Genomic DNA, 22,807 nt, shown 5'->3' on the forward strand with positions numbered 1-22,807 from the left:
ACTAGAGATGCCTTCTTAGACCTCCAAGTGGAAAGACTTCATTGAAGCCAGCAGGGTTTCCATTACTGAGAAGACACATGGTTAGGAAAGTGTAGTCCTAGTGGCTGAATCTTATTTTCAAGAAGCCTGCAGGCTTTTCTGGAATCTGGTATAAGTAATCCTCTGGTAAAGGACAGGCGTTCTGTCATGGTTAATAATGAATGAGAGTGAAAGGAAGTGACCTGGGTTATTGAATTCTATAGGTATAACTTTACTGGACAATGAATAAAACATTGTGATGGAAATTGCTCTTACACTTTGCCTGCTGCCTCTTGCAAAATGCAGAAAGATGTATCCCAGCAGGTGATTTGATTTTCTTCAACAAATTCTTTAGCATAACAAGAATAATTACCCCATAAACTTGTTGTGAATTAATAAAAAAAAAAAGTCAGGCCTGAGAATTGAGCTCATTAAATAAAAATGACTGCATTGGTAAGATGCTAAATTGTTTTTTTATTATTATTACAAATATAATTACAGATAAACTGCAACCATTTTTGATACATGACTAACATACATTTCCCTTGTGTGTATAGTACACAAATGATACCTAAATGTGTTCCACACTGAACGAATCCTTTTCAAAACTTTAAAAGGTAATACATTAGCTTTTTAAGATTTGAATACAGTACATGTTTCTGGTCATGAGCTCTTTGAGTTTCTTTTCATGGCCAACAAGACATTCAATTCCATGTCACCATTTTCCTTGTCTGCAGCAGTGATACAGTTTATCACGGATTTTAAAAACAAGACGAATTTTACAACTGTGGAATGCAGTGAGCCTACATTACAAGATATTTATATATAAGTACATATAAAGAATATGTAATTATACTTTGACTATATCCATTAGTGACCTGAAGCAGGTAATACATTTGCTTTTAAATGTCATTTACGATACAGACTTTCGAATGACATGTGAATTTGAAAATGAAAAATGTTTTCCAGATTTGAAATATTGATGTCCTAATGTTTAATTTAAAAAATTAATATCCAAGTGGGCAACCAAGAACACTAGAAAAGTCAGATTCAATGGTAGTACCATAAAACTGCTTATTTCCCATAGTCATTCCTAATTTAATGCTATAAAAATGCTACTTGGATATTTTTCTATACTGCCTACAATCAAGTTATTAAAGTTTAAAACCATATGAAAGCCTTTATGAAGATTCTAAATTGTATTTCTTATTAAAGGAAAAGAAATGGTGTAGTGAGTCATGTCCCTAGACTTCTGTAGAAGAGAAAGCAGACCATTGTTAATCATTTTGAAAGTTAAAACTCAGCACTTAATGTGAACTTATATGAGTTTAAAAGAGGATTTTTTATGGACTTGTGTTCCTCCAAGCATCCTGAAGGCAGTGAGAACACAAGGCTTCTGATCTTGTAAACAAAAACCATTATCAAATGGATTACTAAAAAGCTATGCAGAACAAACTGCAATCATATGTGTGCGGCTACAATTGGCTTCCATGGGAATTATAAATGGCTCTAGCTGAGAGCACCTTCAGCTAATTCAGAGTAAAATAATATGAGGTTCAACAAAAGTACAAAAAACTAAAATCAATGAGTAACTCTGATATGAAGAATCTGTGTTCTTTATGTTACAGTTTGCTTGTAAAATGTATCTGTTTCTTTTTTAACACTCAGTTTAACAACTTCAGCATTTTCATTTGAAGAAAAAAGAAAATACAGGCTCTTGGCTAATACCTGTGAACAAATTAATGAAAAAAAAAATGATGTGTACCATTTTTCCAGTAGCTTTCCATCTGAGATAATATTTTATCTTGAAGCTAGTGTATCTGTTTTTTAAAGCTCATTTAATTTCTTACATGCTCATGATTTATTTGCATATTGACTTAAAAGCTTGCTTCATCATCCATGCCATTATTAATCAGACCAAAACAAAAAATCTATCAAGCACCCACAGGATGCACTGTCTTTGAATGATCTGTCTTTGAAACGGTGTCATGTTGCTAATCTGTCCTAAGACTAGGAGTATATTTGTTTTTAAGACGCTATAGTACATTGAGAAAGATTGTGATTTTGCTGAGAAGGTTGCTAAATACTGCAGCAAACTCCTGAAGGAAGCCACTAAATCACCTCTGAAGTTTTTTAAGCAACAACTCCATCAAGTCTAGAATTTATGGGACAAGTAATGTACTAAAATTCCACAACTCTAATACACATCTCTCTAGGACTCAGTGAAGACGTTCCTCAGATTTTCATGTCTAATTAACTTTTAAAAGCACAAAATGAAACATCTAGAATGCATGTCAAATAATCTTAAATAGCAATCCTATGACAATTGATAACAACTGCAATTTCAAACACCAATGTTGAAATATACAACTTCACAATACATTTAACTCAAAACATGATCAAAAACTTTGGGCAAGAGCTTCTTTCATAAATTCTTCAAGGACGGCTACCACACTTTTGGCTTCAGGCATTTCTTCATGTTCCACTTTAACAATCTTCAAAAGGATATCTCCACTACCACAGTTCTTTAGGAACATGTAACACTTAAACAAAGCATAATGATTCATTTCTGCCTGTCGGATAAATCTCTTCAGATTATTTGTGTCTTGTATGGCCTAGAGAAAGATTATCCAGTTAAATATGTGTTTACGGAGATGATAATAAAGCCTGAAAAATATCTTCTATCCAGCTGACAACTCACTCAATGTATGTTGCTGAGATTTTTGCTTTTTATTTTAAATATTTCCCTCATTTTTATTGCTAATTTGCTTTGCCCTTGGTAGAACAAAATCTAACATAAAATAAAAATACTTCTAAAATCTCCTAAATAAGGTCACAACACTCTTCCCCACTAGAATTTTGAACCCGTAGGCATTAAGTTACTTTTTTTGTGCTTTCCACCTAAGATACGTCACAAATTATAACATCGATGTCCCTGAGATATAAACAAGCATTCAACCCTGTTAACTGGAAATGCAATATGTATGGAAAAGCCACTGAAAAACAAAGTAAATGCCTTCTGAAGATTCTAATTTTGAGAATGTCCTATTTAATAGACATTGTAGCTGTAAAGTTGTTACTCTGTCACTAGTACTAATTAAAATTCAGACAAAAATTATGTGGCACTCGACACAAAGACAATTACCTTTAGTTTAAAGTTCTCCAGTACTTGGCGAAAAAGAAAAGGGTTACCTCCTTCAGCACCATTCAAAAAAGCATGCATCCAATCCTCACAAAATCGGTTGCTTCCTATAAAATATTTTAGAAAATAAAACAAAATCCTACAAAGCATGGATATTTATTCTTTTTTCTTTCTATGTAAAATTGAAGTATTGACGTATAACATTTCAGGTATACAACATAGTGATTTGATATTTTATATATTGTAATATCTTTTCTTTATAAAACACGTATAGTGAATTATTTGATGGCTATAATGGTCTAAGGAAATAGTGTACTCACCACCTGGCTAAGAAATACCAAAATGGTTAAAGCCCTGCTGTGCTGCTTCCCAACTGCATCCCCCCACCCTTTCTCATCAGAAATAATTATCATTCCCCTAGTATTTCTTTAAATTCTTGCCACATACATTTTCTTAAATCTCTAAGCCCTATATAGTGTTATTTTGCATATGTTAAAATGTTATGTATTTTTCTTTAATGGCTGTTTTATTAGCATATTTGTGAGCTATACGGATACATGCAGCTCTAGTTTGTTCATTGTTATTGCTATATAGTATTTATTGTGTGAATATAGCAGTTTATCAATTTTCCTGTTGATAGTCATTTAAGTTGCTTCCAGTTCTTTGCTATTTCAAACAATACCTTTAGGAACATTTTTAAAATTTGTTTCCTTGTATACATACATATCCAAGAGTTTCTCTCTAAGGAGTGGAATTGCATGTTTCTGGAACTGCTATTCTTTTTGGTGAGTTTGGAATAAACATGTAAAACTGCACAGGGAAGAACGGTAATTTTGTACCATTTGTTCTTAGTGTAAAAAAAGAGACTCCCAAGAGCCCCAGGACAGCTGCTTCAAAGGTTGTGGCTCACCTCCATTGTAGAACTGAGGTTGGGAGCTACTGCAATCGATGACCACAGACTTATGCTGCTCCCCTGTCATGGCCATGCACAAAGATGTCATGGTGCCTTCGTGAATAAGGCCTTGAAGACTGGCCACACTCAGAAACCTGCCACACATACACAGTCATTTTTCACAAACAATACTGAAGGATGGGAGGGAGAAAGCAAATTCATTCTGCACTAGGGTGGGTATTAAAAAGATAAATATCAGGCTTGCTACAGAGAAGGTTCTCTCTTTGCAAAACTGTTCTTTACCTGTTAATGTCTCTCTTTGTTTTTTCATCTGATTCTTTAACCTCAACAGGAGTATAACTCAGAGCCTACAAGAGAGAAATTAAGCCTAATTGACACATGTATTCCAGTTTTCCTTATTAAGCGGCTACTTATTCCTAAACGTCACCTTCCTCAAAATACTACATGCTTAATGGGTATTGCCCAGAAGCTCTCATTAGCCTTATTCAGCTGCTAATGGTAACAGTCTGAAACTTGGCTTTACTACCTGGTCTCATGGACACATCCAATCTCAGCTGCATCCACCCACCACATATTTTAAGTGAAAAACCTAGCCATTTATTCAAGCCTTCCCCAGTGTCTGGATATTTTAGTGAAATTTCACTTTTTACCTGAACATTTTCATATAGTTAAAATCACTTTGGATTTTTATTTTCTTTCTCAAATTATTTTGGAAAATTATACCTCTCCCAGATCATTTCAAAAAGTAATTATTTTAATAATAATTAAATATTGCAATAACAACTAAATGTTTACAATTCTACCTTAGTAATGTAACTTTCTAGATCTGAGTAAATAGAGAGTGATCCATCCTGACTGTAAGCATTGCTTGAATGAATATTCAGGAGAGAGGGAGAGTAATGTTAAAGAAAATGAATGTCTTTAATCAAAACTTTGCCAAAGTGATTCTCAATTAAGGAAATGCTTTTGTTTGGACAAAACTTACGGCATGTAGCAGAAAGGTAAGCTTCTCCTGAAAGAGAAGAACCACTCGCTGGATTGGGCATACAACATCCTCAAACCAGCTGCTCAGGTAGGACTTTATGTGGTTCTCCAGGCCCCTTTCCTAGATTAAGAGAAAATGTCACTTGCTTTAATATAAGCCTTTGCCTTAATGGACTTAACATTTTCTTCACAATACTCTTGTCAGTGAAAAGAACTGGGGACATCTCCTTTTTTTTAACCTAACACCACCAACTCGAAAAAGAGGAATTATGATATAACTTTCTTGCACTTGTTGGGCAGAGTGGGGATTCTGTACTGAATTTCTTAAAAACACAGTAAGAAATGCATTACATAAAATGAAGAGACTGAATTAGTAGGCTTCTTTGCTATTTCTTCATTGGAAGGAGTTGTGCATTTGCATGTCCATCTCCCCTCGGTATACTGTATACTCACTGGAGATACTCTCTGAATGATCCTGTCTCACCAGCACTTGGTACAGTGTCTGAAACACCTGTGTATGAGCTTTTAAAATACATGTTGAATGAATTCAGAATGTAAACAGATACTTCATTCACACTCAAAATGTGAATAAGGATACAAGTTAACTTATCACAACACTCAAAAGATATATTAACTCATCAAAGCCCTAAAGCCCACTCCAGTTGTGAGACAATGTGCTATGAGCACATCTGGTTTTCTAGACTGTGCTGCTCTCTGGGGACTAGTGGAATAGCTCCAGTCTGGGAGAACAGCTCCCCCTAGACTCATATCCCTGGCTCATTCTTATGCTATCCTTTCCTTTCCTACAGTGTCTCGTAAGTACATGATAAGTAAAAAGAATTGTTACCACATGTGATGGGTAGTAAATTTATAAGAATTACAATACTAACAACTGCTACAAGCTGAATGAATAGTTTTTAAAAGGTATGGATACCTTAATAGATATGGATATATCTAATTCATAAAATATCAATTAATGAAAAATGGAATGTTTCTAAAAATCTTTGATGTTGAGTTCAAGGACAGTCATACTATTGCATAGCATGTCTCTGGTGTCAAAGGCTTCATGGACCATTAATTCTCCTCATAATATAAATCTTATGTCCTAGAAATCAAGAAAAGAGCATCCACTTCCTCATTTGGCATATTACCATACCATTGAATTCAATGGATTGAATTTTTCATGGATACAAAACATCAGAAGCAGTCTTGTGAAGCTTATAGCACTTAAAAGACTATGTGCCCTGTTTCCTTTAACAAGAACTTTTCGACTATCCCACAAAGTAGTAAATTTTTAGAATTTAGGTGTCTTTGTGTCCACCTGTATGATTTGGTAAGTATAGCAGTTACAGTATGTTAGTTATCTCAGTCTTCAAAAACTATTGAATCAATCATCTTACCTCACAATTCATGTTATTTTTCAGCCCTTGAATGTACTTGTCCAATTCAAGCCTGAAAGTATGTTCTTAAGGAAGTAATAAAAGATGAATTGAGATAGTATTTTTCTCAATAAGATATATAAAATCTTGCAAACAACACAAACTAAAACAAGCCAAGACAAACTGGTCGTACAAAGGTAATTCAAGTAAATACATAAGGGGTAGAAAAGCTTTTTGGAGGTCGGTAGTAATACTCCTCAACTTGCCTTCCCACAACTTCCTTCCTGATATCCTCAAAGACCAAAGAAAGGATATAGCTCAAGTCCTTTTTCAGACCCTCCTAAAAAACAGACCACATACTCTGAAGGGTTATGTTCAGAGTCCATTGTTGCTGTTTCGGGAAGCAGTTTTTGTTGGAAAAGGCAGTAATAACAACCAACCCGGTAACCTGGAATTCTAGAAAGAAAAAGATACAATATATTATTTTGATAACTCATGCATATAATTACGTTGGCTGTTCTAAACCCTGGTTATCTGGATCTGGCAATACTGTTATATTACCAACTAGGTCAGAACTTTCCAGACTTCTCTTTGGTTTACTTGTAACAGCAGAGGAAAATGAATGTTTACCATGATGTGCTTTGGCTAAAACAGCACCTAACAAACATGGAATTTCTTTGAATTTGGCTATTTCATGCAAAAATTCATGCAAATTTTACTCTTGTTCATAGTATATCCATATTTACATAACTATAAGCATGTTCTCTCCCTCTCCCAAAACTTCACGAATCATTAAAGCTCCAGGCAGATGTAACATGTTTATCCTGTAGCCTTATTCGTGACCTGTGGCCTCCTATTCCTGAGTGGACTTAATGCCAACATTATAGTCTGAAGTGAAATACAATCAAGGGGTGTAATCGAAAGACAGTAGGAATTCAACCAAAGATGACTAGATTTAAGCCTGAACTCCATCAATATGACCAGCCTTGGGACCCAAACTCTGAGTTTATTTCCTCATCTGTAAACATAAGTCAGAGTATATCCCTATCATCCCTTTGTAAGGAGAATGGCATCAAAGTTTGTGTAAGTACTTTACAAACTATCAAGTATACAATTTTAGCTTTGGTAATTAAATCTTTTCTTCCAAGTACAAGACTACATAAGTACACTTAGGAGGCAGAGTCTCTGCCATTCAATTAATTCCACTCCACAAATGTTTATGTGTAAGGCCCGGTGCTCCGGCAGACAGAGAACAAAGATGAATTTTGCAGGTCTAGTGGGAGCCGATCTTTTGGAGTTTCTCATCACTTCTCATATTTAGCTCATAAATAAAAACTCAAGACACAGCACATTTTACACTTACCTCAGCTCCACAGATGCAACATTACCCAGCCCTTCAAAAACTGCTCCCTTAGAAAGACGCTTAGCAATGAAACTGCGCAGCTCTGGCTCCACTTCAGATGGTAGATTAGTATCCACCAGGGAGAGGCTTGACAAATGAAAAACACAATCCTTACTAGTGGACAACTGCATTCACACCCCTTAAGTAAGATTATTACTAAAAGTCAGAGTCCCTTTAAGGACTTGGAAAAACTTTCTATCTGACTCCTGCTGGTAAGGCTTTTAAGAATGCAAGTATGAGCGAACTCACCAAACAAGTTTAAAATTGTAGTATCTTTCCAGCTCATTCTCTAGTATTATGTCTCCTCTGGGACCCCCCAATCCAATGACCTTACCTTTTTTTCATAGTCCCTCAGTTTCACATCCCACTTCCCTCCTCCTTAACCAGCTTAAATTCCATGGTCAGTCAAAATCACACCCCTACACACATTCTCATCTAACCTCCTTGTCGTCTTCACCTCACTGTACTTGCTTAGCAAAACTTAAGCCCTGGTTAGTCTAGCTCTCTACCTACTCTGCACCTGTATCTATGCAGTGGAATCTGTCTGGACAAAACTTCACGTCCACAGTGTCTAGTCTCATTTTAAATTAATAATCACCTCGCCTCAAGTGGGCCCTTACTGCTGACCAGCTATCAGTATATTTCCTGGTTTACTCACTCTTCTATTCTCTAAAGTCACTATTTCCTACCTCCTTTCCTCAATCCTCCAACTACCTGCTACTGATGAATAAACAACATCAGTTTAAGAATTGTTTATGAGCTAAAAATAAACATTTTAGTTTGGTTTAGATTAGAATATAAACAGAGTCTATAATCTGAATATGTAGGAGAAAAGGTCTTCTACCACCAAATTTCCCAGTGAAGAACATGAACTCGATACTTGTCAAGGTCTTTTGTTTTATATTAGGGAAAATTTCAAACATAAAAAGTAGAACAGTATGATGAACCCGCACATACCCACCACCTAGTTTTGACAATTATCAGCTTATGGCCAATCTTGTTTCATCTGTACTCCCATGCTGTCTGCACCCTTCGACTTTCCAGATTTTTTTTTGAAGCACGTCCCAGGCATCATATCAATTCATCCATAAATTTCTTATTAGGTAACTCTACTTTGCAATAAGTGTTGAGGTAGGTTCCTTCCTTCCTTCCTTCCTTCCTTCCTTCCTTCCTTCCTTCCTTCCTTCTTTCCTCCCTCCCTCCCTCCCTTCCATAAATATGTATTAAATGTCTGCCCTTTGCCATATACCACTCAAGGTACTAGGTAGGGAGATATCAATGGACAACAGAGACAACAATCCCTGCGGTCCTGGAATTTATATTCTACTGTGCATCGGAGGAGCTATGAAAGGGCATTCTAAGGGGGAAAAAAGGAAGATTTTAAATTTGTTGGTACCCATATGATACTGAATATTTACTGGAGTTCCAATCAAGAAACTCGGAATAATTGTCTCTAGTTAATAACCTGGGGCACTATCTGTCCCAGGCTTGAATAAATGGACTAATGAAGAAATCAAGATGAAGTTCCTATGATAGGCGGGCTATGGTTTGATTCAGGGAAAGCTGAGTGGAAACAGGGTATCCACTGACATCTACAGGCCAGAGATGTACAGAAGATAAAGGCACATGCATGTGTTACGGTCAAGCTGTTTTTACCTGAAATCATCACCAGAGGGAGTTTCTGCATTTGTACCACTTGGGCTTCCATCATCACTGTCCCCTCGCTGCTGTGCCACTCTGCATGCCACAAAAACAATAAAACTATCAATTCGTGGCCCTAACTCAAGAGGAGTATAGGGGAACCCCACAAACAGGGTAGAGGCTGCAAGGTAAAAGTGCATGGATCCTTCGCTGCCTATCCTCATGACAGGGAAAACCCGTAAAACAGTGCTGATAAAAATCCCTTCTTTCTCCACGCTACCTAAGGGGCGGGATAAAGGAATTTAAGTATCCAGAAAAGTCAAGGAAATCGCCTCTAAAAAACAGACTTTAAAGGGCCAAGAGAGCCCCAAGAGAGTCTGCCGGTCGGAGAAAAAAGGGGAAGCAAGGAGAGAGGATAACCAGAGGGTGGGGATGGTCTGGGGGAACGGAAGAAAGTGGGGAGATTATGACAGGAAGGACAGATGAAAATCGACATCATTGAACATGCGAGGCACTGCGCTAAAGGGCACAGGGGACAAGAAAAAGACAGGGGCAATTAGGCTTTAGAGGGCCAAGAACAAAAGTCCCGGATGGGGGCCCGGAAGAACGCCATGAGGCCAGGAGAGCCCTTAGGGACAAAACCCTCGGCTGGGAGAAGATGGCGTTTGAGAGCGGCCAGGCCGCAAAGCCGAGGTGGCGATGCGCAGCCAGGGCGGGGCCACAGGACTGTTGCACACTGCACCTGCTTCCGCGGTAGCTGTACAGACAGTAGTGGCTGCTGGGCGGCGGCTCGAGTTTCCGCTGCTCCTCGGTGGAGCCACCTTCCTCACTGCTCTCTAGCTCCTTTTCATCCCCATCGAGCGATTCCTGCAAGGAGGGAAGCATCGTGGCGGCCTCCGAGCAGCCCTGTGTCCCCGCCAAAGCGCTCCCCCGCTGCCATACAGTCCTCGGCGGCCAGGCTCGTCCGGCTCTCGGCCCTCGCGCATCTGCGTTCCGCTGGTTTCCCCGAGTTCTCAGGAGAGGAAGCTGGTCTGGAAAGGCTTGTCTGTCTCTTCGCAGGGTAGCGGGCATACTAATTCACTTTTACGGAACAACGCTTATCGTTTCTCTTTTAATGTCTTTTTCTTTACTATCGTTTAAGACACCTGGGAGACTTGGCGTGTGATAAAGACTAGTTAGGCCCATGGAAAAGTATAAAACCACCCTCCTACCTCCTTTCAAGTGCGCAAACACACACTAGTTTGATCAAAGATTTCTGAATTAAAAATGACGCCCCCACCCTTTAAAAAAGGTGAAACTATGGGAGAATTTTTTAAATTCCTGAAAAAATCCTTTCTAAACATAACGAAACACTTAGAAGCCATAAGAGAGAAGATTGATAAATCAGACTGTATAAACACTAAACATTTCTGTGTGGCCCGAAGTGAAAAACATAAGTGACAAACTAGGAAAAATATTTGCAACACACATAATAGATGAATGGTTACCATTTGTCAAAAACAAACAAAAATAGACAAGCAGTTCACAGAAGAAAAAATAAAAATGAAGAATATGTAAATAAATTACTCAACTTCAGATAAAATTTATGGTCTGTTGTACTACTTTTCCCCTAGCAGATCAGCAGAGATTTAAAAGTTTGATAATCCCCTATGTTGGGGTGTGTAAGGAAGCAGTCATTCTCACAAACAATTGATAAGAATAAAATTAATGCATGAGCTTTAGGAAAAAATTTGAAAATATCTGTAAATATTTTTAGTGCATATGCCCTTTGACTATCGATGCAACAAAAGGACATCGTCAAATAGATATACTCAGATGAGTATGAAAATACGTGAATCCAAAAATATTACTTTCAGCATAGTTTGTAGTGATGAAAAACTAGACACAATCTGAATGTTAGTCAGTCAACAGGGGACTACTTAAATAAGTTATGGGACATGAGTGGTAGGCAGAATAATGACCCCGAAAGATGTTTACATACTAATTTCTGAAACCTGGGAGTGTGTTACCACACAAAGCAAAAGGGACTTTGCAGGTGTGATTAAATTAAACATCTGGAAATGAGAAGATTATCTTGGATTATCCAAGTGTGCCTAACATAACCTTAAGAGTCTTTATAAGAGGGAGATAGGAAACCAGAGAGAAGAAGACAATTGTGATACCTAAAGCGGAGATTGGAATGATTTGGCACTACAAGCCAAGGAATTCATGCATCCTCTAGAAGCTAGGAAAGGCAGGAAACAAATTCTCCCCTAGATCTTTCAGAAGGAATGCAGCCCTGCTTATTCATTTCAGATGTCTGACTTCCATAACTGTAATATAATAAATTTTTGTTATTTTAAGCCACTGTGTGTGGTAATTTGTTACAGCAGCAACAGGAAACTAATACGCAAGAAAACTATACAGTTATTAAAAATAATGAATTAGAGTATGTGCACATAAAGATAATCCAGTATTATGTTTTTGTTCTAAAGGAGCCAGCAACATAACCAAAGAGACAAGGCATGCACATGAGGAATGTGATTACTGCCAAAAAAGTAATGTGGATAGTTAGGGTCATCTTAGAAATGTCAGTACTGGCCTTATGACCATCTATGAACATAATTTGAGGGTAGTAGGATTTGCAAGTTGGTCTATCAATCGCCAACAACAATAGTATTAAAAATAGCATTTACAGTTTTAACAGTTGCCATTTCTTTAGCAGCAATCATGGTCCAGGATATTTACCTATTTTATTTCATTTATCCTTAGATGAACCCTGTAAAAGAGGGGTTTATCTTCATTTTTAGTTGAGAAAACTGAGACTCAGTCAATATAAGTGACCAAACTATGTCTATCTGATTTCAAATCCCTACCCTTAACATTTTTTTTATGTCATAGTCTCCTGCTTGGGTCTTAGAAACAAACCTGAGAATAAGGCTCTGATATTGTGACACACAGGGCCCTTTATAATCTAGCTTTTACCTTCCTTTCTGACTTCATTTCCTATCATCTTCTTCCTTGCTCACTCTGGCCAAGTCACATTTCTTGGTATTTCCCAAACACTCCAAGTTTTTTTTCTAGTTTGACAGTCTTTTAATTTGCTCTTCTCTCTGCCCGGAATGTCCCCAAATATTTTCATGTCTTCTTCCATCACATTATTCAGGTCTCTGCACAAATGTCACCTCCTCAGAGGAACCTTCTCTGACTATCTTATACAAAAGATATCTTACATACACCTCCACTGCTGTTCCATCAGTCTATATTCTTTCTTTATCATACTCATCACGCCCGATATTATGTATTTTTTTTATTGTGTTTCTTCCACTAGAATGTTAACTTCTTCAAGGCTGTGTCCTCTATCCTAGCACATGGGCTGTGGTGGTCAAGAATTGTTTGCTGAATTAATTTAAGAATTTGTAACTTCTCAGCATCTTTTTCTTCCATGTTTTACCTTACACCATATCAGAGATATTAATGGTATATGTATATTCCACATTAACTTTACATGTAAAAATAATAGCTAACATTTATTGTATGTGAGGATTCTTTTAAGTGCTTAACAGATACTCATTAAATTCTCATGATCCCATGAGGTAGATGTTATTATTCCACTTTACAGATGAGTAAGCCGAGGCCGGTTGCTTTTGTCCACAATGAGTAGCTAATAAACGGCAAAGGGACATTCAAAACTAAACACTTTGGCACTAGAACTTTTAATACCACAAAATCGAGTTGAGGATGACTTGTTGACATAAAATTGTTTTGCAGCCATTTAACTAAACAGTTATTAATTTCAGAGTTGTGTTTGTTTTCATATATTTAGATCTTATTTAATTTCTTACAACAATATTTTGGTTTTCAGAGTGTAAGTTTTGAACTTCTTTTGTTAAATTTATTCCTGTTTTATTCTTTATGATGCTATTGTAAATAGAATTTTCTTAATTTCATTTTTAGATTGTGTAGAGAGCCAGATCTGAGCTGGAGCTATGGCCACAGCCTAAGTCAGGACCTATGATCAAAAGCATTGGCAAAACTACGACTGTCTGAGTTGCAATCGGCCAAAGGCAGAGAAGCAAATAAAGATCATTGGCAAAACCATGCCCGGCTGTGTAGCAATCTGCCAAGGGCAGAGAAACAAAACTGTTAACAGACAGCTGCTTCTAGTTTAGCAAAGATAACCGGGTACAGACAGGCCTTGAGAAATTATTGCTGCTAGCAAGTTTCAAGTCTTGAGAAGATGACTCCCACTCCCTCCCCGAGTTTCAAAAGTATATAATAAACTTGCTAAACTTGCCTCAGGCTCACTGTATCTTCAGCAGAGTGCAGTGTCCCACCTGACCCCAGCTTCCGTATACACTGTCTCTGTGTTTTTCTCCATCCTTCCGGCGCGCCCCCTGCCCCTCCCCCACCCCACTCCCCACCCCTACCGCCTCTGGTTAACCCTTTAGCCGTGCAGGTTGCGGCAAGTGGTGTCCAACACGGGGCCTGAGTACGGAGAACTCCATCCATTGAGAGCTCTAGCCATTGTAAATTCCATCTATCCATCCATCCATTCAGATGGAAGGCCACTGCTGGAGGACTCATCCAACACTTAAAAGGTAAGTGACAGTGAGGAGTGGATTGGTTTCGCTGGGTGTAAAATAGGGGAAATTCTGGCTCCCAAGAGAGGATCCTTTATTTACAGATGCTTAAGGCTATGCTTAGAGCTACAGGCTATAAAGTGAAAGGAGAGCAGTTAACAAAATTGTTATGTTTTATGCAAGAAACTTGTCCTTGGTTTCCAGAGGAGGGAACTGTAATAGTAAGACTTGGGGAAAAATAGGAAAGCAATTACGGGGATGTTATACCTTGGAAGGGCCTGATAAGATCCCCATTTTCACATTTTCTCTATGGTCTTTAATAAGGAATTGTCTTGATTCCACCCGGGAGGATCAGAGACTCCGGGGAGAAGAAGGTAATGAGTTAGTTGCAACACTTCAAAGGACTTTGGAGGGGCATGAGGACCTTTGTACTCCACCACCACCTTCTACTCCACCACCATTGCTGCCTGAATATAAGCAAGAAATGGAGAGGGAAGCTCACAGAGGTCAGCAGTCTAGAGGAGGAGAAAACACTGAAGGGGAAGAAGAGGGTGCACTTTTTCATGACTTTGGGTGGCTAAGCTTTATGGTGCAACCCCAAGCACAGAAAGGGAAAATGTCCCGGCCATTGTTATCACCTTTGCAGCAGTGCTTGCCATGGGCTCAAAATCAACGACGGGACTTAGCATGTCCCATCATTGAGCAGCCCGACCCAATCAATCCAGGACAGCTGTTGTGAGCTCATGAACTGATTTCATTTAAAGTCCTGAAGGAGCTTAGAAATGCTACTGCTACATATGGGCCAACTTCTCCATTTGTTCTTAGCTTGCTTGACTCAGAGAATTTGGGTATGTTGGCCCCTCATGAATGGCAGATGCTGGCCAAAACTTGTTTGAATCTAGGTGATTATTTGTTGTGGAGAACAGGATGGTTTGATCAAAGTGCCGGCCAAGCACAGCGTAATCAGGCCCATGGAATGCCCCTTAACCAAGATCTGTTACTAAGGATAGGACAATATGCTGGAGTTCAAAATCAATTGACTTATAATCTTCAGGCTTATCAACAAATCAATATATGTGCTACGATAGCCTGGAAACTTTTGCCTGCCAAAGGGGAAAAAAGTGGAGAACTTGGTAGGATTCGACAAGGTCCGGAGGAACCTTATTCTGAATTTGTGCCTTGTTTGCTACAGGCGGTAGGAAAATTTATAGAGGATCTAGAGGCTGGTCAGATGTCAACTAAGCAATTGGCATTTGAGATTACTAACAAAACCTGTAGAGCTGTCCTACGTCCACAGAGGGAAATGGAATGATTAATGATTTTATTTGCCTTTGTGCTGATATTGGTCCTGCTTATGTTCAGGGGGCAGCTCTTGCCACTACCCTAAAGGAGGTGCTTCCTGCAAGACAAAAAGGGGAAGGAAAAAAAGGGATTTGTTTTGTATGTGGAAAACTTGGTCACTTTGCTAAAGAGTGTCATTAACGGACAGCAAAGTTTGCAGTCCTACCTACACAAGCTCCTTTATGTCCTCTATGTAGACGAGGACACCATTGAGTGAATGAATGCCAATTAAAATCTAATAACAATGGCCATCCATTGCAGGGAAATGGGAAATGGGGCCTACCCCGGGCCCCTCAAACAATAAAGTCACTTTCTCTTGTCCTCAGAGGTATCTACCATTATCAGAGACCCCTCCCATGCAACCTCAGGCAACACAGGATTGGACCTCTGTCCACTGCCAGATTCATATTAACCCCAGATATAGGACTTCAGGCCCACCCTATGAGAACATTTAGGCCCCTGTGAAAAGGAACTATAGGATTAATATGAGGAAAAAGCAGTTTAACTCTTAAAGGATTTAAAGAACTGCAAGGAGTCATTGATGAGGGTTATACAAGAGAAATTAAAGTTATGGTAGAAACTACTATTTCAATTGTGCAGGTTTTACCAGATACTAAAATTGCTCAACTTATTTTGTTACCCTATAAAAAGGACAAGAAAAAGTTACTTTAGCATAGCCCCGAGAAACTAAAGGATTTTGTTCCTCTGACCATGTGTATTGGTCTCAGATTATCACATGAGGACACCCTAGTTTATTTCTTAAGTTAAACGGAAAAGATTTTCAAGGAATTGTAGACACTGGGGCTGATGGATCTGTAATAACCTCCCAACATTGGCCACAGAATGGCCTCTAAAATACAGCTTCTACAGACTTTCAGGGTATAGAGAATGTCACCTGCCCTAAGCAGAGTACTGCATATATATGTTGGGAGGACCCTGATGGCAATTTGGGTCATTTTAAGCCTGATATTCTTGATTATCTCTCTGTAAATTTATGGGGAAGGGATATCTTGGTTGCCATGGGAGTATTAATTATGAGACCAAATTCTGGTCTCAAATGCTTAATCAAAGGTTTGTCCCAAATAAAGAACTGGGCAAACATCAGCAAGGAAAGAAATTTCCTATTCAATCCACCCCTCGGATGGGGTGACAAGGACTGGGGTATTCTACTGACCAATCTTTTCGGTAGAGGCCTTGATCAATTCTCCAACCCAAACAACTGCTGCTAAAATTACATGGCTATCTAATGACCCTGTGTGGGTTGATCAATGGCCCCTAACTGGAGAATAATTACAGGCAGCTAAAAAATTAGTAGCTGAACAATTGGATAAGCGTCATATTGATCCTACCTTTAGTCCATGGAACACACTCATATTTGTAATTAAAAAGAAATCTGGAAGATGGAGGTTACTATAAGACTTAAGAACAATTAATAAATCTATGGCGATTATGGGACCCTTGCAGTCAGGACTACCCTCTCCTACTGTTATTTCTTGGTCATTTCATTTGTTAGTTCTTGATCACAAAGATTATTTTTTCACTATCCCTTTACATCCTGAGGATTGCAAATGTTTTGCATTCAATGTGCCTACTATAAATCATCAAACTATATAAATCATGCAGAGATATCAATGGAAAGTGCTGCCACAAGGAATGGCTAATAGTCCAACCTTGTGTCAACATTTTGTAAATCAAACTGTGAAACCTAACCATGTTAGATATCCTACTGCTTATATTATCCATTACATGGATAGTATTTTGTTGGCTCATTCTGATCAACAAATTCTGTATGAGGCATTTGCAGATCTTCGAATATCTCTTGAGCTCTATGGGTTGTGTTTAGCCCCTGAGAAGGTGCAAAATATTTGGGATATTTAGTGAGGGACGAACAATTCACCCTCAAAAATTGTCAATCAGAACAGGTTCTCTGCTAACATTGAATGACTTCTGAAAGTTGGTAGGGTATATTAATTGGGTAAGGCCTTCTCTGAAGTTGACCACTGATGATTTAAGTTCCTTGTTTGATATTCTTTGAGGGAATCCTTCTCCTGCTTCTCCTTGAACTCTTACATCAGAGGAACAAGAGGCACTCAGGAAGGTAGAGCACGCATTACAATCTGCTCAATTAAGAGGATCCACGGTTTCCTGTAAAAGCTTTAATATTTCCAACACCACACATTCCTACTGGGGTATTATGGCAAAACTCCGGAATTTCAGAGTGGCTTCATCTTATTCATACCTCTCCTTGTGCTTTATCACCTTTTCATGATTTGGTAGCTCAATTAACTGAGCTAGAACTCGGACTCGTCAACTACTTGGAGATGCCTTTTACAGTTCATCAACAGCTTTGGCTGGGGCAGAGTTCATTTAACTGGCAAATAGCTCAGGCAAATTTTCAAGGGCAAGTAGAGAGAATCACTACCTGTCTCACAAGTTATTAAAATTTATAGCATCCACTGTTTTTGTTTTCCCTAAGGTGCTCTGCAATAAACCTGTTCCTCATGCCTTAACCATATTTGCAGATGATTCCAGTCCAGGGAAAGCAAATTACGTAAGTAACAAGGGTTCTTTTGTTCAAGAGACTTCTTATTCCTCTGCTCAACAAGCTGAAATTAAAGTTCTCATACTGACCTTGACACAGTTTAACAATGAACCAGTTAACATTTATAGTGATAGTGCATATACTGTAGGAATTGCAAAAATAATTGAAACTGCATTAATCGGGCATACTTATTCTGAAGAATTATATCATTTATTTCTGTCCTTACAAAAGATGATTCAAGCTCGTCAGCACCCCTGTTTTATTGGTCACGTAAGGCCCAGTCAGGTCTTCCAGGGCCCCTTGCTAAAGGGAATGAGGAAGTTGATAGACTTGTAACTCTTGTGTAACAAATTACTCCCTATCAGCTTGCTGAGGCTGCACATGTCTTGTATCATCAAAATGCAAGTAGCTTATGCAAAGAATTTCAATGAACTTGTGAACAAGCCAGATAAATAGTTAAACAAGGTTCTCAATATGTTATTCATTTACCTGCTCCTCCCACTGTTGGGCTTAACTCCCATGGCTTAAAGCCAAATTGCATTTGGCAAATGAATTTGACTCATGTCTTCTCTCTTTGAAAGGTTCAAGTGGGTCCATGTTACTGTAGACACTTTCTCGGACATGATGTTTGCCTCTGCACAAACAGGTGAAAGTTTAAAACATGTTATTTCTCACATTATCTAGCTAGTTTTGCCTTTTTAGGCAAACCAAAAGAATTAAAAACGTACAATGGACCTGCTTATACCAGCACAGTGTTTCAAACCTTTTGCCAACAAATAACATATTACATAAAACCGGAATTCCATACAACCCTCAAGGGCAAGGTATTGTAGAAAGAGCTAACAAAACTCTCAGAATTCATTTGCAAAAACAAGAAGGGGGAGATGGGTATAACTGTTCTACTCGTAACATGCTTAACCATGCTCTTCTTACTTTAAACTTCTTGAACTGTGATGAGAGAGGTTACTCAGTGGCGGAAAGACATCAAGCAAATGGCCCTGAGCATCCTAAAGATTTAGTATATTGGAGGGATTTACAGACAGGATCATGGCATGGTCCATATCCCACATCAATATGGGGAAGAGATCATGTTTGTATTTTTCCAGAAGGAGCTGACCGACCCATTTGGGTGCTGGAGCATGTGGTGAGACACCATCATGGAACCTGTAAATCAGGTTACTCTGGCCTTCAAGAGGATGAGGATCACCCCTCCAGTGTCAGTGCCTCCACTTTATCCTCCAAGGATGGTACCTCCACTTAACCCAAATCCACCTTTGGCACCTTCGCTCCACCAGAATTGCCCACCTGAGCATCCAAAATATAGAAGAAGGTGGGTTACATCGGCTACATTAGGAATGAAGCCATCAACTTGGGGTCAAATAAAAAAGTTAATGGCTGAAGCTCAACAGATAGTTGAAAACCAAGGGGGCAGAAAGTCCCCCAACACCTGTTTGTGGCCATGATGGCGGTCCTGGCCTGTCGAGTAGGTATGAGATGAGGGAAACATATTGGACCTATTTTCTTGATCCTCCAATAGTTCAACCAGCTTCTTAGAATGGAAGATCAATACCCATATTTACTAACCACTCTGCTATGATTGGGGGCCATAGCGATGGCCACATTCAGCCTGTGTCCTATGGCAATTATACTTATGAAGGATTTAGCAAAGATGTGCCCATTTGTCTGCTAAGGACAAAACCTTAAGATGTCCCAGGAAAATAAGACCGCCTATGGTGGCTCTAAGATAGTAAAGTTGTCTGGCCCATGGGACATCCATAAATTTGTGCGAACTATCTCTAAATGGGGATTTGGTAATGACTTGAGAGTGTTGGGTACAACCCATCCCCCCTTCCATATTGCCCCAATTCTTCAACTACAGAATTAGGAGATTTCCCTCAATGGCAAGACTTTATAAGTCTTGTACCTATTCAGCATAATCTATCGAAAACTGATGAGAATGTTTATGACTGGTCACATAAATTAGAACCATTGCACCCTTATCATAATTATTTAACCCCTGTGGATTTGTTAGCAACATACTAGTCATCACTTCAGGCCATATGCAGAAGGAACTTTGGTGCCTGGCAGCAGCATTAGATTTTGCTATTTTCACTAGTTTAAGCATGACAGATTTAAATTCTGGATGCTCTACTAATCCATGTTATGGGCTATGAGATTGTGTGCAAACCCCTTATGTACTTTTAGTAGGACGGGTTAACATTACTCATCATGGATCTCATTATTCTACTGCTTGCCTCCAGTGTAACTTAATTAGCTATGTTTTTAGATATAACAGGGGTCAAAATATTTTAGTTTTACATCACCTGTCTTTTCTTACACTCTCAGCAATGCCTCTGGACCTTGGTACCACGATGCAGGGCTTCAGGCCCTTGAGAAACTGCATCATTAGTTATCTCAGCCTCAGAGAGCCATTGGGCTTATAATAGTTGGCATTGTTGCTCTTGTTACACTTGTAGCTTCTGCTGTGGCTAGTGCTGCAGCTCTTACCCAGAGCATACAGAATGCTCATTTTCTGAATTAAATGGCTCAAAATGTCTCATTGGCTTTAAATATCGAGAAGATACTAACAGAAAATTGGAAACCAAATTGAATGCTTTGGAAGCAAATTATTAGGAGATCAACTGCAAACACTGAGAGTGTGGCAACAATTATTATGTCATGCAGCATATTCATCTGCCTGCATGAACCCTGTTAAATACAATGCCTCTAAGCGGGATTGAAATAAGGTTAAATTACATTTACAAGGGATATGGACTGACAATAATGCCAGTCTTAATGTAGCTAATCTTCATAACAATATTCTTGACATCCCAAACAGTAAAGATGTTATTATGAATCCTGCGAAACTGGCTCTACAAATTTTAGATGATTTGAGAGGTTTCAACCCTTTTAATTTTCTCAAACTTACTGCCTCGTATCTTTTAAGTACTGTGCTATTGCTATTAATTCTTTTTTGTGTATTCTCAGTTGGATGCCAAGTCATCCAAAGACAACTGCAAAACATCCGAGTGAACAACTGTCATCTGCACTTAAAAAAATAAAAAAGGGGAGATGTAAAGAGCCAGATCTGAGCTGGAGCTATGGCCACAGCCTAAGTCAAGACTCATGGTCAAAAGCATCGGCAAAACCAGGATTGTCCGAGTTGAAATCTGCCGAAGGCAGAGAAGCAAATAAAGACCATTGGCAAAGCCATGCCCGGCTGTGTAGCAATCTACCAAGGGCAGAGAAACAAATCTGTTAACAGACAGCTGCTTCTAGTTTAGCAAAGATAACCGGGTACAGACAGGCCTTGGGAAATTATTGCTGCCAGCAAGTTTCAAGTCTTGAGAAGATGACTCCCACTCCCTCCCCCCGAGTTTCAAAAGTATATAATAAACTTGCTAAACTTGCCTCAGGCTCACTGTATCTTCAGCAGAGTGCAGTGTCCCACGTGACCCCAGCTTTTGTATACACTGTCTCTGTGTTTTTCTCCATTCTTCTGAGGTGCCCTCCCTCAGGTTAACCCTCTAGCCATGCAGGTCATGGCAAGATTGTTTGTTGCTAGTCTGCAAAGTACAATTGATTTTTGTATATCGAACTTGTATTGTGTGAACCTTGTGGAACTCTTATTAGCTCTAGATTTGTTTTTCATGGCTTCCTTAGGATTTTCTAAGTACAAGATTAGTTTGTTAGGTTTACCATAACGAAGTATCACAGATCGAGCTTTAAGCAACAAAATTTGTCTCACAGTTCTGGAGGCCAGAAGTCAAAAAAACAAGGTGTCAGCAGGGTTTGTTCTTTCTGAGGGCTGTGTGGGGAATAATCTGTTCGTTTTCTCTCCTTGAGTTGTAGTGATTTCCTGCATCTCTCTATACATTGTCTTTCTTCTATGCATTTGTTTGAATTTCCTCTTTTTGTAAAAACACAAGTCTTATTGGAACAGGACCCACCCTAATGACCTCACTTTAGCTTAATTACCTCTGTGAAGACTCTAACTTCAAATAAGGTCATATTCTGATGTACTGGGGATTAGTACTTCAATTTATTAACTTTTCTTTGTGTATGTGGGGGCAAGACACAATGACCCAATTCTAACCATAACAAGATCATGCCACCTGTGAATAGAAATTGTTTTCTTCTTTCCAATCTGCATTCCTTTTATTTTTTTCTTGCCTAATTACCCTAGCTAGACCAGCAGTACAATACTAAATAGAAGTGGCAAAAGTAGACATATTTATCTTGTTCCATCACCCTTTAAACTTTTGTTTTTGGGAGAGCACTGGGACTACCTAAAATTATCTTGATTGCTTGTTTATTTAGAAAGAATAAAAATGACTTCCTACTACCAGTACCCTACTTCAGACCAGTTTCTCCTTGCGCCCAGATTACTGTCACATTCTCTATGGCTGGCCTTTCTTTTAGCCTTCACCAATCCACTGTTCAGTGTGGCTAACGTAATTTTTCTAAAACTCAAAACTAATTCAGCTCCATACTTATTAATTCTGTGGCTTTGAGTAAATTAATTTGACTCTCTTAAGCATCTTTTTCATTTCTATTAACAGGGTGTTAATAATGGCTTGTTGAGACAAGTAATGTAAAACCACAATGCCTGGCACACGTAGGTGCTCCATGGATGTCTATTATGTTACCTTTTAATAGTAACGTAATTTACATTAATCTTTCTATACGCCAAACTCTAAGTGCAGCCCGATGAAGTTCAAGTGGCTTGCCCAAAGGTCATGCATGTAGGCACCAGTGGAATATGAACCCAATCACTGGACTCTTAACCAGCTATACTACCTCCTAAACTTGAATTATTATCTAATTGTCTTTTTAAAACTCCTCTGTTGCTTTGCAAAGACTTCAGCGTGAAGCCCAACTCC

The 22,807-nt window shown here is 38.7% G+C and overlaps 1 protein-coding gene and 1 long non-coding RNA gene across 2 annotated transcripts; one reads left to right on the top strand and one right to left on the bottom strand.

The window, feature by feature from the left end:
• Positions 1-472: 472 nt before the first annotated feature.
• On the bottom strand, positions 473-10,414 carry CUNH17orf75 (chromosome unknown C17orf75 homolog). Its single transcript, XM_016152526.2, has 10 exons — positions 10,222-10,414; positions 9,495-9,575; positions 7,800-7,925; positions 6,752-6,892; positions 6,458-6,515; positions 5,059-5,178; positions 4,356-4,420; positions 4,071-4,207; positions 3,164-3,267; positions 473-2,633 (listed from the first exon to the last, which is right to left on the bottom strand). The coding sequence occupies exons 1-10, from the start codon at positions 10,362-10,364 to the stop codon at positions 2,418-2,420; spliced, it is 1,191 nt and encodes a 396-aa protein (XP_016008012.1). The 5' UTR covers positions 10,365-10,414; the 3' UTR covers positions 473-2,417.
• A 3,478-nt stretch (positions 10,415-13,892) lies between these two features.
• Positions 13,893-21,751, top strand: LOC107514641. The gene is made up of 3 exons (XR_001597841.2): positions 13,893-14,059; positions 17,859-19,254; positions 20,913-21,751. It is a non-coding gene; the product is annotated as an uncharacterized LOC107514641 (long non-coding RNA).
• Positions 21,752-22,807: the final 1,056 nt, after the last annotated feature.

This window comes from Rousettus aegyptiacus, unplaced genomic scaffold (assembly GCF_014176215.1).
Source record: "Rousettus aegyptiacus isolate mRouAeg1 unplaced genomic scaffold, mRouAeg1.p scaffold_m13_p_6, whole genome shotgun sequence".
Classification (NCBI taxonomy): domain Eukaryota; kingdom Metazoa; phylum Chordata; class Mammalia; order Chiroptera; family Pteropodidae; genus Rousettus; species Rousettus aegyptiacus.